Below are 15,634 nucleotides of genomic sequence, written 5' to 3'. Positions count from 1 at the left end.
GAGATGCCCCATGGAAACAATATCAAGAGTCTGGATGAAGATAACTACAAATACCTGGATATCCTTCAAGCTAACATCTAGTACAATGAAGTCCAGAAAAAGGTTAGAGGTGAATACCTTAAGAGAGTGAAAAAGATTTTAAAGTCCAAACTCGTGTAGGAAATACCATCAAGACAACACCTGGGGCAATTCCAGTCATTAGACACATAAATGGAATAGTGGACTGAACTCCAGAGAAGTAAAAGTCATGGGCAAAAAGACCAGAAAAATAATGACAATGAATTGTGCCCTTCATCCTCGTAGTGACATTGAGACTCTACATACCCAGGAAAATAGGTGGGTGTGGAAGGTGGCAAGTACATCAGATGGTTGAAGAAGAAAAAAGTACCGTGGAAGAATATCTGAAGGACAGTGAAGAAGATGCACTGAAGGCTTACTGGAGAGACCAAACTGGCCTACAAGAAAGACTAAATGCAGAACACAATGGAAGCATGGGAAGACAAAACATTACATGGCCAGTACATTAAAAAAATAGGGAAAGCATATAATAACAAGACCTGGCAATGGCTAAGAGCAGGAAAATTGAAGAAAGAGGTCAAGGGGTTAATTCTGGCTGCGCAGGACCAGGGTTTAAGGACAAATGCATACAAAGCCAGAATTGAGAAGAAAGCAACAGCCAGTAAGTGCCACCTATGCAGAGAAACTGAAGAAATCATGGAACACCCGGTTAGCTGCTTCAAGAAAATTGTACAGACTGAGTACAAGCAATGACATGACAAAACAGCAACAATGGTGCCTTGGAAGATCTGCAAGAAATATCATTTTTCTGCAGGCAAGAACTGGTGGGACCATAAAATAAAGTCATAGAAAATGAAAAAGCTAAATTGCTCAGGGACTTTAGAACTCAAGCAGACACGCACCTGCCACATAACGCCCCAGATTTAACAACTGTGGATACAAGGTAAAAAAAAAGTCTGGCTAATGGATGTGGCAATACCTGGAGACTGGAGAAGATAATAAGATACAAAGACCTGCAAATAGAAATAGAACAAACGTGGCAAAAGCAAGCAAAGTTAAGTACCAAATGTAGTAGGCGCCTGTCCCAAAACAACTGGAGCACCACTTGAATACCATCGGCATTGTCAAATTCACCGTCAGTTGCAAAAGGCGGCTTTACTCAGAACAGCCTTGGAAAGCTCTCAGTAGGTAGACAAAAATGCCAAATCCAGTCTGAGTATCTGACTGTGCAATGAATCAATAATTATAATAATGTGGTCATTAAGTGAATTTGGTTCTGCTATTGACTTGCTTGTTGGAAAGCAGCTGGGAAAGTTAATAATAATAATAAAGTTGGAAGGGACCTTGGAGGTCATCTAGTCAAACCCCCTGCTGAGGCAGGAAACCCTATACCATTTTGGACAAATGGCTGTCCTGTCTTTTCTTAAAAACTTCCAGTGTTGGAGCATTCACCGCTTCTGGAGGCAGGTTGTTCCACTGGTTAATTGTTCTAATGGTCAGGAAGTTTCTCCTTAGTTCTAGGTTGCTTCTCTCCTTGATTAGTTTCCATCTGTTGCTTCTTGTCTTGCCTTCAGGCACTTTGGAGAATAGCTTGACTCCCTCTTCTTTGGGGCAGCCCCTGAGATAGAACACTGCTATCATGTCTGCCCCTCGTCCCTCTTCATTAAACTAGACATACCCAATTCCAGCAACCGTCCTTATATGCTTTAGCCTCCAGTCCCCTAATCATCTTTGTTGCTCTTCTCTGTACTCTTTCTAGAGTCTCAATATCTTTTTTACATCGTGGTGACCAAAACTGGATGCAGTATTCAAGTGTGGCCTTAACAAGGCATTGTAAAGTTACAAATGGTCACATGATCCCAGGATGATAAATGCATGCTAGTTGTCAAGTGCTTGAATTTTTATCACATGATTGTTGGGATGCTGCAACAGTCCTAAGTGTGAAAACTGATCATAAGCCACTTTTTTCAGGGGTGTTGTAACTTTGGTCTCTAAACAAATGGTTCTACGTCAGTGGTTCTCAACCTGTGGGTCGGGACCCCATTTGGGGTCAAACGACCATTTCACGGGGGTCGCCAAACAAGGTTGTCCGCCATTTTTTCCTCCTTTTCTTTGGCCACGCCCCTGGCACCCGGTGATGTATAAGTGGTTGGGGGTCACCACAACATGGGGAACTGTATTATGGGGTCGCGGCATTAGAAAGGTTGAGAACCACTGTTCTACGTCAAGGACTCCTGTAGTGTTTGAGCAGCTAAGAGGTTACCAATCTTTGGAAACAAATTGCATATATAATTCCTAAATTAGTATGATCAACAACTCCACATTATCAGAATCACTTTACTCACATTGGCTTATACATTAATCTATGTTTTAACTAGGGTTTATTCAGTGGTTATCATAGTGGTCTGTAACAAACAGTATTTATAGGTCACAGTAAATTGGATTCAAGTCTCAAATTAAAATCTTAACCAAGCAAAATATTTCATTGTTCAATGCAACGTTGAATACTGTTAATGAATGAGACTTCACTCACTTAGGCTGGAAAATACGCTTAGAAAACCTCAGCAATTACAGTGCCCTTTTGTTTCCAAGTGGTCTAGGTTGAGAATTAGAAAAGGAATGACATGATTTCTTGATAACTTGAAAAGCTACCTTTGGAGCCTTGAGTTTTACAGCCAGATAAAAAAGCAGAAAAATATTGAATATTAGAAAAAAAAACAAATTCCCAACACTGCTGTATCCAAATTCTAACACAGTATAAAGGTCAACTATTACTGCTACCTCAAAAAATAACACAGCGCGATCCTAAACATCCAGCGACAAATGAATGCCCCCCCCCAGAATGGCCCGATTACCTACACACCCATTTAAAATGAAAATAATTTTTTTATTGTATTCCAAACCAATCATCCTCTGGCTCTTTTCAAGACCCAAGGAACATAATTTCAGCCATTTTGTGAAAGGCAAAAAAAAAAAAAAAAGTCATTCCCCACCCACGGGCATCCTTTATTCCTAGCTGCAAAGCGGTTGCCATAGCTATAAGTTAATTAACGACCGCTTCTTGCTTTCCCATTCCATATTCCTATTTTAAAACGGGAGAGGGACGGTTCACGCTGCATTCGTGGAAGGCACACCCCCGTTGCACGATCCTGTCATTTGGGAAGGGTTTTTTTTCCCTCTCCCCTGCTTCATGCGTTGTTATACTCTTCGTCCTTCCCACGCCGGGAAACGTTTTTAACCATTTGTTTATGGTAGATAGATAGACAGATAGACAGACAGACAGACAGACATAGATGATAGATAGATAGATAGATAGATAGATAGATAGATAGATAGATAGATAGATAGATAGATAGATAGATAGATAGATAGATAGATAGATAGATAGATATAAAAACGAGGAATTGTCAGGGCGTGGGAACCAAATACGAGCCTCCCGCCCATCACATTCGAAGCTACACCTGGCAGTTCCACTACTCCAAAACTACAATTTGAAAGCACTAGGCTTGGTGCACGTGAAGGGCTTTTGCAGGTAAGCGAGGACCTCGCCTCGCCAGGTAGCTTTGACCCGGTACAGCGCCGTCTCCTTTGCCGTCGGGACTGTTCACAGCACATGCATCGCCACCCGCCCTTCCTCTCCCTCAGCCCTCCCCTCCACAGAGCCGCTGTTTCCCACTGCCCCGCCCTTCCTGCGTTCCAGCAAACGCCAGAGCGCGCTTCTCGCGTCGAACGGCTTCCCAGCCGCCCCCTGAGCTGCTGTTGCGGAGGAGGACAAGCGGAGAGAAGCTGTGTGCATTAAGCGCCGAAGCTCGGGGTGTTGTTGTTTTTTTTTCTTCCCCCGATAAAACCAAACGGGAGCTCTGCGCCTGGGGGGCGGGGGGGGGGAGGCGAGCTTGGCGCCCTTTCCGGACGGTTGTTGGCGGAGAGGCGTACTTGCAACAGGCAGCCAGCCGGTTGGTCAGCTCCGCCTCGGGCCGAAATGATCGGGGTGAACAGCATCAACAGCAGCGGCAGCGCCGGCCGCCTGCGGGCGCGCTCCATGTGCTCGGTGCGCTACGGGCGCAACTGCCGCGGCATGGAGACCTTCTGCTACGGCTGGCCGCAGCGCTCTCGGACCCTCAAGCCCGTCCTCTACACGGACCTGGTGGTCAGCCGCCTGCAGAGCCGCAGGAAGAAGAAGCCGGTAAGGTGTGAAGAGCGAGGCTTGGGTGGTTCTGCAAGGTTTCCGGCGGCGCTCTGACGTTACCTTTTCTCCTGCGGAGAAAAGGTGGTATTAGGGGGAGGAAAGAGCGCGCTAGGCCGCTCTGGGCTGGGTTTGGCATTCAACTTCTCCCCAGCGATGCCTGGACGAGATGGGTTCGGCTGCGCTTTTGCGCGCACGGGCGCAAGGGTTTTGGAACCGGGGCACAAACGTTGATAATTGCCAAGGTAAATTCCCGCAGGTACGGGGTTCAAGACGCGAAGAAAGCTGGTTGTATGTTTGCAGGCTCTTCGGTGCATGGCATGCACCCATCCCGAATCTGCGTATTAATTACCAAGGGCCTGTGTGCCAAGAATGACAATTTTTGTCAAGACTCTAATCGTTGTCGGTGGTGTGATAGGTGGGTACCCTGGCCATGTGTGGGTCCTGCAGCCAGATTGAGCCCTGTAGCAGCTCGCATCAAGAATTCATACCAGGGAATTTATGTATTCCATTTATTCAGAGCAGATAATAGATGGCTGCACCTAGCTTATCAGATAAGTTAAGCAGGCCAGACCTCATTAATAGATCTATGAGGAAGTTGGGGGGGGGGGAGTCTTGAAAGAAAGCAGTGGCAATCACTTGAGTTATTCTCCTCTCTTGTTGGGCTTTTTTAAATTTGTATTTGTATATATTAGGGGGGTTTTTTATTAAGTGCTGTAAGCTGTGCAAAGTTACTTTTTGTGAGATGGGAGGCTGTACAAATTTGATAATTACACAGTTGACATTTTATTTTTTTAAAAAACGTGATCACTGGGACATGCAGTTGCATTACTTTGTATAATCTATTGTTGTAAATTTCTCCAATACAGATTGTGATAAATCAGTCCCAAATCAAGTTTAAAAATATATTTTTAAAAATTTCCATTTCATGAATTACACATTTCCTGAAAAGGAAATTCTAGCATTCTAAATTGGTTAACAAAGATCATTTAAAAAAACTATAACACACGTGTATGCTACACAGTGTAATACACACGTACCACACACGTGCATACACAATATCCTCATCCTTTTGTTCTACACAATTATGGTAATTTGAAGGAGTGATAGCTGACATGAATAGAGTCACTGAAGCAGTAGGCGTGAGCTTAAATGGACTCCAGAAGATGGTAGAGGACAAGAAGGCCTGGAGGAACGTTGTCCATGGGGTCGCGATGGGTCGGACACGACTTCGCAACTAATAACAACAGCATAGTGAAAAGGACTGGGGATCACACGATAGCAGTCTTCCAATATTTGAGGGGCTGCCACAAAGAAGAGGGGGGTCAACCTATTTTCCAAAGCACCAGAAGGCAAGACAAGAAACAGTGAATGGAAACTAATCAAGGAGAGAAGCAACCTAATACTAAGGAGAAATTTCCTAACAGTGAGAACAATTAACCTATGGAATGGCTGCCTTTGGAAGTTGTGGGTGCTCCATCACGGGCTTTTAAGAAGAGACTGGACAGCCACTTGTCTTGAAAGGTGTAGAGTCCCCTGCTTGTGTTGTATTAGAAATCCTGCAAGGTCCCTTCCAACAATGTTATTCAGTTATTTCTGAATTACACAGAGGAAGTAATTAGGCTCAGTCGATCCACTAAAGAGAGAAGATGACAAGGAAGTAACAGGCAGCAGAGAGAAAGCAGAGCTACTTAACTCATTCTTTGCATCAGTCTTCATGCAGAAATAAACTATAGCTGAACCCACCAAGAAGAAAATAAGTGAAAAAGACAGACTAGAAATAAAAGTTAAAATAAGCAAAAAAATCATAAGAGAATACCTGTCTGATCTTGATGAACATAAGTCACCAGGACCTGACGGACTAACCCCAGAATTCTGAAGGAGCTGGCAGATGTTATCTCCAAACCACTCAAAAATCCTGGAGCACCGGGGAACTACCAGAGGATTGGAAAAGAGCTGATGTGGTTCCCATCTTCAAAAAAGGAGAAAAAACAGACCCGGGAAACTACAGACCAATTAGCCTAACATCAATACCTGGGAAGATACTGGAAAAAATAATCAAAAAACAGCTCTGCAAACATCTAGAAACAAACAAAGTTATAATTAGAAGCCAGCAGAGGTTTGTTAAAAACAGATCATGCCAAACCAATCTTATTTCATTCTATTTAAGTGACTAAATTGGTGGACCAGCGGAATGTTGTGGATGTGGTATACTTGGACTTCAGCCAGGCATTCCACAAAGTAGACCTCAACCTACTTCTTGGAAAGCTTAAAAAAAATGGGATAGACAGCATCACCGTCAGATGGGTTTTTAACTGGCTGACAAACCACACTCAAAGAGTAATCCTTAATGCTACTACGTCTGTATGGAGGGAAGTAAGCAGTGGGATACCACAAGATTCCGTCTTAGGCCCAATACCTTCAATATCTTCATAAATGTCTTAGATTAGGGAATAGAAGGGGAATTTATCAAATTTGCAGATGATACTAAGCTGGCAGGAACAGCCAACACCCTAGATCACAGGTCGGCAACCTGCGGCTCCGGAGCCGCATGCGGCTCTTTGAGCCTTCCCCTGTGGCTCCCAGCCTCCTCTGCCTTTGCAGAGAGAGACAGAGAGAGGCAATTGCACTTCCCTGCTTCTCTCTCTGTGTGTGTGTGTGTGTGTGTGTGTGTCTGGGTGTGTGTGTGTGTGTGTGTGTGTTTTGTGTGTGTGTGTATGTGTAAAAGAGAGTGCACTCACAGTGTTCTCCGAGGAGCTGAAAAGCTTTCTGGGCGGAGCTCCTCCCTTTGCTGTGTCTCAGCAGGAAGCAGGAAGGGCAGGAGAGAGCTAGCTAGCCCAGCTAGGCTGACTCAGGAATTCTGGGAGTTGAAGTCCATGAGTCATAAAAGAGACGAGGTTGCCTACCCCGGAGGTTGTTGGACCACAGCTTGAAGCTTGCCAGGTGAGCAGCAGATAGGAGGGGGGGGGAGAAAGAGAGAGAGAGAGAGAGAGGGAGAGAGAGTGGGGGAAGAGGAGTGGCAGACCAAGGGCAGATAGAGAGGGAGGGAAGGAGAGACCCTTTTGACATCTAAAATGAAGATAACACTGCATATATCCTTTTTTTACCTGTGTGTGTATGTAATTTTATTCTCTTAAAGCATTCTCTTGGTGATCATTGTTTTAATAGTATGGATATTCCCAAGAGTCATATATTTACTTTTATTTTTAATGTGTATGTGTGTGTGTGTGTGTGTGTGTATACATATACATATACACATACACACACACACATACACATACACACACCTATAATAAAGGTTAGAAAGGATATATGCAGTGTTATCTTCATTTTAGATATCAAAAGGGTTTTGCGGCTCCCAGTGTTTTGTTTTTGGTGGGAAACGGGTCCAAGTGGCTCTTTGACTGTTTTGGGTTGCCTACCCCTGCCCTAGATGATAGGCTTAAGATCCAGATGGATCTTGAGAGACTTTAACACTGGGCCCTATCTAACAAAATGAAATTTAACATAGAGAAAAGTAAAATCTTACACTTAGTCAAGAAAAACCAAAAGTACACATACAGATTAGTTGAAATCTGGTTTAATAGCAGTAACTCTGAGAGGGATCTTGGAGTCCTAGTGAACAATCAATTAAATTTGAGCCAGCAGTGTGCAGCAGCAGCCAAAAAAGCCAATGCAATTCTAAATTGCATTAACAGAGGGATTCAATCAAGATCGCGTGAGGTACTAATACCACTCTGTAAAGCCTTAGTACAGTGGTTCTCAACCTGTGGGTCGGGACCCCATTTGGGGTTGAACGACCATTTCACAGGGGTCGCCAAACAACGCAGTCCACCATTTTTTTCCCTTTTTCCTTAGCTGTGCTACTCCCTTTTATTCTATTGGCTTTTGAAAACCAGTAGAATAGACTCTCTTGAATAGAGTCTAATTCTATTGGCTTTCAAAAGCCAATAGGAATTGTCCAGGCTGTCTCTGCCCTGCTGAGCCCGCCAAAAGTCCCATTCTGCAAACGGTGCTGCACCAGTTGAGTAATCCTCGACTTACGACCGGTTGAGTAGTCCTCAACTTACGACTGGTTGGGGGTCGCGGCATTAAAAAGGTTGAGAACCACTGCCTTAGTAAAACCATATCTAGAATACTGCAACCAATTTTGGTCTCCACACTATAAAAAAGATGTTGAGAGTCTAGGAAAAAGTGCAGAGAAGAGCAACAAAGATGATTAGGGGACTGGAGGCTAAAACATATGAAGAACGGTTATAGGAACTGGGCATGGCTAGTCTACTGAAGAGAAGGACCAGGGGAGATTTGAAGGGCTGTCACAAAGAGCAGAGGGTCAACCTATTTTCCAACGCATCTGAAGCCCGGACAAGGAATAATGGATGGAAACTGATCAAGGAAAGATTCAACCTGGAAATAAGGAGAAATTTCAGTGAGAACAATCAACCAATGGAACAGACTGCCTTCAGATGTTGGTGCTTCATCACTGAAGGCTTTCAAGAAGAGACTGGACTGCCATCTGTCAGAAATGGTGTAGAGTCTCCTGCTTGGGCAGAGAGTTGGACTAGATGACTTACAAGGTCCCTTCCAACTCTGTTATTCTATTCTATTCTATTCTATTCTATTCTATTCTATTCTATTCTATTCTATCCCAGGCTATTCAAGTATCCATCTCAAATTGAGAATGATCAGAAAAGAGGAATGATCAGAAAAGAGGATCAGAAAAGTTATTGATGGTCAATGATCAGATGGATGGATGGATGGACGGACGGACAGATGGATGGACGGACGGACAGACAGACAGAAATGGCCTAATATGATCCTTCAAATCTCCCAGTGGTACAGCCATTGCCCTGTAACTGATTCCATCCAGCTTGCTCCTGACTATTCGTTTTTTTCCCATCATTAGAGCTTTCTCCAGAGAACTAGGTTTTCACATTATGTGTCTGAAGTGTAATACTTTGAATCAGATCCTTTATGTCCCAAGTGAGAATGTTGAGTTGATTTATTTGATGATCCATTCATTTATTTAATCTGACTTTGTTAGCCTGCTGTATGGCTCTGAAGTCCTAACTTTTCCTCCAGGTTTTTCAGCCAAGCAACTCTGTTGATGCTGGTGATGTGGTTTTGTTTTGGGGGTTATTGTTAATCCGGGCATCGTGAGCTTGTACTTTGGTGATGGTTTTAAATTTTGTACATTGCCCAGCGTCACTGTTGTGATATGGGTGGCTCTGTAAATTGTGTAAATAAATAAACCACCAATCTGGGGGATTAGTAGACCTTTTTGTGCAATCTTTATGTTCTAACAGGTAGAAGATACCTACCACTTCAGTATCTTCATTGACCATTCCAAGGCTGGTTGTTGAACTTTCCTTATATTGAATTTTAGTCCCATCTTTTCCATGTGCTTCTTGACTTTTATTACTAGAGCTTACAGATCCTTTGCATTTTCGTCTATCAAAGCAGTATCTTCAGCATAACTCAGGTCACTGATATTTCTTCTTCCACTTTTAAAACCACACTCCTATTCTTCCAGTCTAACTTCCCTCAATATATATTCAGCAGATAGGTTGAATAAATGAGTGGAGGGCATACATCTTATCTCACTCCTTTGGCAGTCTGTTTTGTCGTATTTTGTCCATACTATGGCTTCCTGATAGTTTATGCATGAGGACTACAAAATGTTCAGGAATTCTCATTTTTCTAAGCACATTTCACAACTGTGTGGAATAAAGTTACTCATAAACTCAAGGAATGGATTAATGAATGGCAAATCTATATGGGGAGAAGAGTTTTCCTCTTTTAATGTAATACTTTTATCCTGCTTTCATATAGAAGGCTGTTATATGTAAATTTCTCCTTATGTTGTTTGCTAAATCAGAATAATTTTCTGTTAAACCGTTGATATGTGTTTTTTGAAATGTAGTACTCATAGTGTTATAGAATTGAAAGGAGCCTAAGGAGTCATCAAGTCCAACCCCCTGCACAGTACAAGATTCACTATACCACGGGTCGGCAACCCATGGCTCCGGAGCCGCATGTGGCTCTTTGAGTCTTCTCCTGTGGCTCCCAGCCTCCTCCGCCATTTGCAGAGACAGAGAGGCACTTGCACTTCCCTTCTCTCTCTCTCTCTCTCTCTCTCTCTCTCTCTCTCTCTCTCTCTTTGTCTCTCTCTCTCTCTCTCTCTCTCTCTCTCTCTCTCAAAAAGAGAGTGGCCTCAAGCTGTTCTTGGACAAGCTTATTGGGCGGGGCTCCTGCCTTTGCTGCATCTAAACAGGAAGCAGCAGCTCTCCATCCCTCCCCCCCCTCTCTCTCTCTCTCACTCTCACTCTCACTGAGTGGGGGAAGAGGACTGGCAGACCAAGAGCAGGAGAGAGCCAGCCCAATAAGAATGTGTGTCAGCTTGTCGGAGAACAGCGTGAAGCCAGCTTGCCAGGTGAGCAGAAGATCAGAGAGAGGGAGGGGGGGAGAGAGAGGGAGGAAGGGAGACAGAGAGAGAGAGAGAGAGAGAGAGAACTCATGCACAACAGCTTCTATTTCTTTTTAATTAAACTCTTCAATCAAGCTCTCCCCCTTGTGTGTGTGCGCGCGTAAGTTTTGCAGCTCCCAGTGTTTTCTTTTCCCTGCGAAATGGGTCCAAGTGGGTCTTTGAGTGTTTAAGGTTGCCGACCCCTGCACTATACCATCCATGATAGATGACTCTCCAGCCTGTTTTTGAAAACCTCTAGTAAAGGGGGGGGGACCATTCTATCCAATAATCTTTTCTACTGATTGACAATTCTTACTTTCAAGAAATTCTTCTCAATGTCTAATTTGTATCTAATTCCTTGAGGTTTCATCCAATTAATTCTAGTCTTAATCTCTAGAACAGGTGAGAATAATTCTTTTATACCATGACAGCCCTTTAGATATCTGAAAACAACTATCTTATCTCCTCTCAACATAATCTTCTGCAAGCTATACATAACTAGGTCCTTAAACTGTTCCTCATAGGACTTGGTTTTCGATCCTTTTACTACCTTGGTAGCCCTTCTCTGGAGTAGCTCCAGTTTATCAATAGCTTCCAGTTTGACGTTGTAGCGATATGGACGCAGGAAGGCAGAGCTCTGCTTTCATCGCCTGATTTCGCCCTGCTGGGGACCCTAAAAGGGCCTAAAGTCGCTCCAAAGAGGTGATGAAGAAGGAGGGGTGCCTTGCTGATCACAGAGAAATGGTGGTCTTTCCGTTCAATCTGAGGAAAGCCCTCCAAACTGGCAGGAGAAAGACTGGCTGCATCCCTGCGACCATCTTTCAACTACTGACAACTGAAGAAACAAAGCAGATCGTAAACAGCGTGTTTGGAACAGGGTGACAATATTGATCCTTTCTTTACTATTTTACAACAGAATTTCCTGGAAAAGGCTCCCAAGAAGCTAAAAACCTCCGAATGTGAGAAGGAAGGGTACTGTAGCCCTACTCTTCCAGAGAAACGGAAGCGGCGTTTTAATTTTTTTAGGGGGGACAGAAATACATAATACTGAAGTGGAAACAATATAAAGCTTTGATAAGTTTGAGAATTGAGATAACTGTTAAGATTTTCTCTTTGAAAAAATATTGGGGAGAAATATAAGAAATCAAATTTCTGTTTTGAGAGTGGAAAATGGATATAGAATGACATCTAGTGGTGGATTAAAGAATAGCACTATAACAGCAAGGACTGATGCTGACCTAGCAAGAAGCCCAGATAATAACCTAGCTTCTTGGCTACTTGGTGACTCCTAGCTTAACAGTGAACAGCTGGCAACAGAGCAAAATATTTTGGCATACTTATCACCTTGACCTTTGTGGACTATAAATACCTACTGAGCTCTGATTTTTAATCTTAAGAACTATTTGGAGAGAAAGAAAAAATTGACTTTTGCCTACGTTAGGCTGGGAGAGAGCTTTGGATTGTTTTTAGGGTGGTTCGCTGAGCTCAGCTCTCCGCTCCCAACTCCCGATACCGATCGAACTGGCTACAATGGTGCCGCACACTCAGTAGCCACCCCTCAAGCGCCACCCCCTGCCCGGCACTCATTGGCTACTACACGCTGCCTGTTGGGCGCAGCATGGTCTCATCAGGCCGCGACGGCAACTCGAGGCGATCGCCGGCGCCTCAGGCCGGCCGCCCATCAGAATCTACATCCCGCGATTGGTTGGCTCCCTCTTCGTGTCCCTCCCCCACATGACCCTGGGGATGCTGCAATGGTCATAAGTGTGAAAATGGTCATAAGTCACTTTTTTCAGTGCCGTGGTAACTTTGAACGGTCACTAAGCAAACTGTTATAAGTCAAGGACTACCTGTACTTTATCACTTTTTTCCATTTTTTTTTTTGGGTCATCGAGTTTTTGACACCTTGCTATGACTCGTGGTATTCGAATGATGCCATATTCTAAAAGTGGTACAATCGGTGAAAAGGTTGAAAAGCCCTGCACTAATAATACTCAGCAAAGCATATTATGTGGGAAGGGTTATTGTATATTACTTTCTAAATAAAGAAACCATTCCAATATTGTCTGGAACCTTCAAAACACTGGAACTGAACTAGGGTAGAGCATTCATAAAGCTGCTAGTTACCTTTGCTGTATGGCTAGTATTACAGTAATCTAGAAAATCACTAGATAGCAATGTGGAAATCTAAAAAAATCTAAATCAGATCTGATAGCCCTAGAGCAGGGGTCCTCAAAATCTTTAGCTGATCAACTCCTTCATAAAGTTTCAGATTATTTATTAAGATCCAAACATTTATTATATGAAAATAATTTAATAAAAACACCTTTAACTAATAATAATATTCAATAGGCAGACAAAAATGCCAAATCTAGTCTGAATATTTGGCTGTCTGTGCAACGAACAACAACAACAACAACAACAACAACAATAATAATAATAATAATACTGAGTACTGGAGAGACCAAACTGGCCTACAAGACAGACCAAATGAACAGAAAAGAGGCATGGGAAGACATAGTCAGTACATTAAAACAATAATAGGGAAAGCAGATAATGGCAAGACCTGCCAAGGGCTAAGAGCAGGAAATTGAAAAAAGAAACAGAGGGGCTAATTCTGGCTTCACAAAACCAAACCTTAAGAACAAATGCATACAAAGCCAGAATTAAGAAGACAACAACGGACAACAAGTGCCGCTTAAGAAACTTAAGGAAACAGTAAACCACCTTGTTGGCTGCTGCAAGAAGATCGCAAAAGATGATTACAAAGTAGCAACAATGGTGCATTGGAAGATCTGTAAGAAATATCATTTGCCTGCAAGCAAAAAGTGGTGGGGCCGTAAAATAGCACAAGTCATATAAAATGAAGAAGCTAAATGCTGTGGGACTTTAGAATTCAAATAAACAGGCACGTGCTATATAACACGCCATATTTAACAATTATCATAAGAAAGAGGAAAGATAAAAAATACCAAATTCAGTCTAAACTTCCGAACTGTGTGAGCAAGAGGTAAACTCAAGACCTCTCTCCCTGGTGGCTGATTATCCAACCCTGAGTAATACTGTCTCACCACTTTTACAACTAGCATGAAGCTTTATAGAGGTTCCTCAATGATTAATTGATCCCAATCAACCTTCCATCATTTATCACCCACCCATTGACCCCCAACCATTTATCAACTCCTTAGATAGTCCCATTAACCATTGGGGAAGTCTTCTCTAGAGTAAGGTAAATTCTAACATTATAGGAACGTGGAGAGAAAAAATAACATTTACTATTGCCATTGTACTGTAGTTATATAACCTCGAATAAATAAATAATACTATTTCTTTTATCTCTCCAGGCTGTATATAGTTCTATCAAGAATGAAAAGCTACAGTGGGCCATGTGAGTACCCTGTTATTATCTGTAGTAAAAATTATATTTCTTTTTGGGGGGGAATAACTTTGTAATCTTATCCTGTATTTTTTATTTCTACCTGTTTATTTTTCATATAAATCCAAGATGTGTCACAATGAAAATAAAATGTGCTGCTGTCTGCTTCATATCTTGTTCTAGACCAGGGGTAGGCAACCTCGGCTCTTTTATGACTCGTGGACTTCAACTCCCAGAATTCCTGAGCCAGCCATGCTGAGGGGAAAGGGAGAGGTTTCCAAGCTGAGCCATGCTGACTCAGGAATTCTGGGAGTTGAAGTCCATGAGTCATAAAAGAGCCGAGGTTGTCTACCCCTGTTCTAGACCCCTTCTCCAGTTTGTTGTAATCATCAAGCGGATCATTGTCGGATATATGGGAGGGAATAGCCATCTTTTTAGTGGATTATAGCTATCTTTTTTAAAGAAAGCTGAAATGATCCTGAATTGAATAATCTTGAAATATTTTTGAATACAGGTAGCCCTTGACTTACAACTGATCACTTAGGGACCATCAGAGTTACGACAGACCCCCCCCAAAAGGTATTTACAACCCAGCCCCAAAGTTTTGCCTGCTGCAGCACCCCTGCAGTCATTCACCCTTATGACCAATTGCAAAGATGGAGCAGCGTGTACACCTTTACCTACCCCCTCCCCCGTGTTGCCCCACCAGATCCTCATGGGCACTGGCCTATTTTGCCCCTCCACCAGGTTCTGTGCACTTCTTTCCACCCCCTGTGATCAATTGCTCGCCTACTTTTAGAAGATTCCCCAAACCTCAAGTGGGTCAGGATAGGGAAGGAGGAAAGGTCTCTTCTTTCCTGGATCACGTGGCACAAGCCCACAAATGGCTGCCTTTTTCTGAGCAAAAAATAATGCTGGCAAAGTTCTCAGCTAAAGCTGGAGGAGCTAAGGCTAGTGTCTTTCTAGTGAGGAAAGGGAAACCAAGAGCTTGCCTCCCTCCTTCCATTTGCTGGCTCTCTTTTTGTTCTCCAGAGCTGCTTTGGCTCCAGGGGAGACTTGGAACCCCCATTTCTACCGCCATCTTGTGAGCTTTTTTTTTCCTTTCTGATGAGTTAACTGACCCCATATAAAGTGATTGCTGCCTCTGTTCTTCAGCCTCAAGTCCCCAACGGATGGATGCTACACATACACCTCTTCTATTCTTGTATTTACCCATTCTGTTTCATGTACAGTAGTGGCCAAAATTGTGGCAACCTTTTGGGAAAAGTGTATTTTTGAGGTTGGATGGCTAATAACACCACTTTTTTGGGAGTAGTACCATAAAATTATGTATCAGTGGAAAGATAATTGAATCAAGAATTTAATGCAACATAGTTTGTTCAATTATCTGTACTGTATTCTATGAAAAGTGATAGCCAAATAACCAGAAAAAGGAAGCACAACTTGATAGGTTGATCTCAGGTAGCTTTCCTTCATCTGATTGTAGCCAATGAGCATGAGTGTTTAGAGAGCCAATCAGGTGTCATCTTGTTTTGGCAATGAGCCAATCAGACCACAGTAGGATTCAGTTATTGATGTCACGTATTGAAGC

The 15,634-nt window shown here is 43.0% G+C and overlaps 1 protein-coding gene across 1 annotated transcript in view; it reads left to right on the top strand.

The window, feature by feature from the left end:
- Positions 1 to 15,634, top strand: part of LOC120315529 (PH and SEC7 domain-containing protein 1-like) — an 86,063-nt gene that overhangs the window by 48,100 nt on the left and 22,329 nt on the right. Inside the window, exon 11 of the mRNA XM_039360014.1 lies at positions 14,012 to 14,055. Coding sequence (XP_039215948.1) covers positions 14,012 to 14,055 — 44 coding nt within the window. The remainder of the gene's footprint in view (positions 1 to 14,011; positions 14,056 to 15,634) is intronic.

The sequence above is a fragment of the Crotalus tigris genome, unplaced genomic scaffold, assembly GCF_016545835.1.
Source record: "Crotalus tigris isolate CLP2741 ecotype Arizona unplaced genomic scaffold, ASM1654583v1 scf7180000019147.1630427, whole genome shotgun sequence".
Taxonomy (NCBI): Eukaryota; Metazoa; Chordata; class Lepidosauria; order Squamata; family Viperidae; genus Crotalus; species Crotalus tigris.
This window is presented reverse-complemented; position numbering and strand designations above follow the sequence as displayed.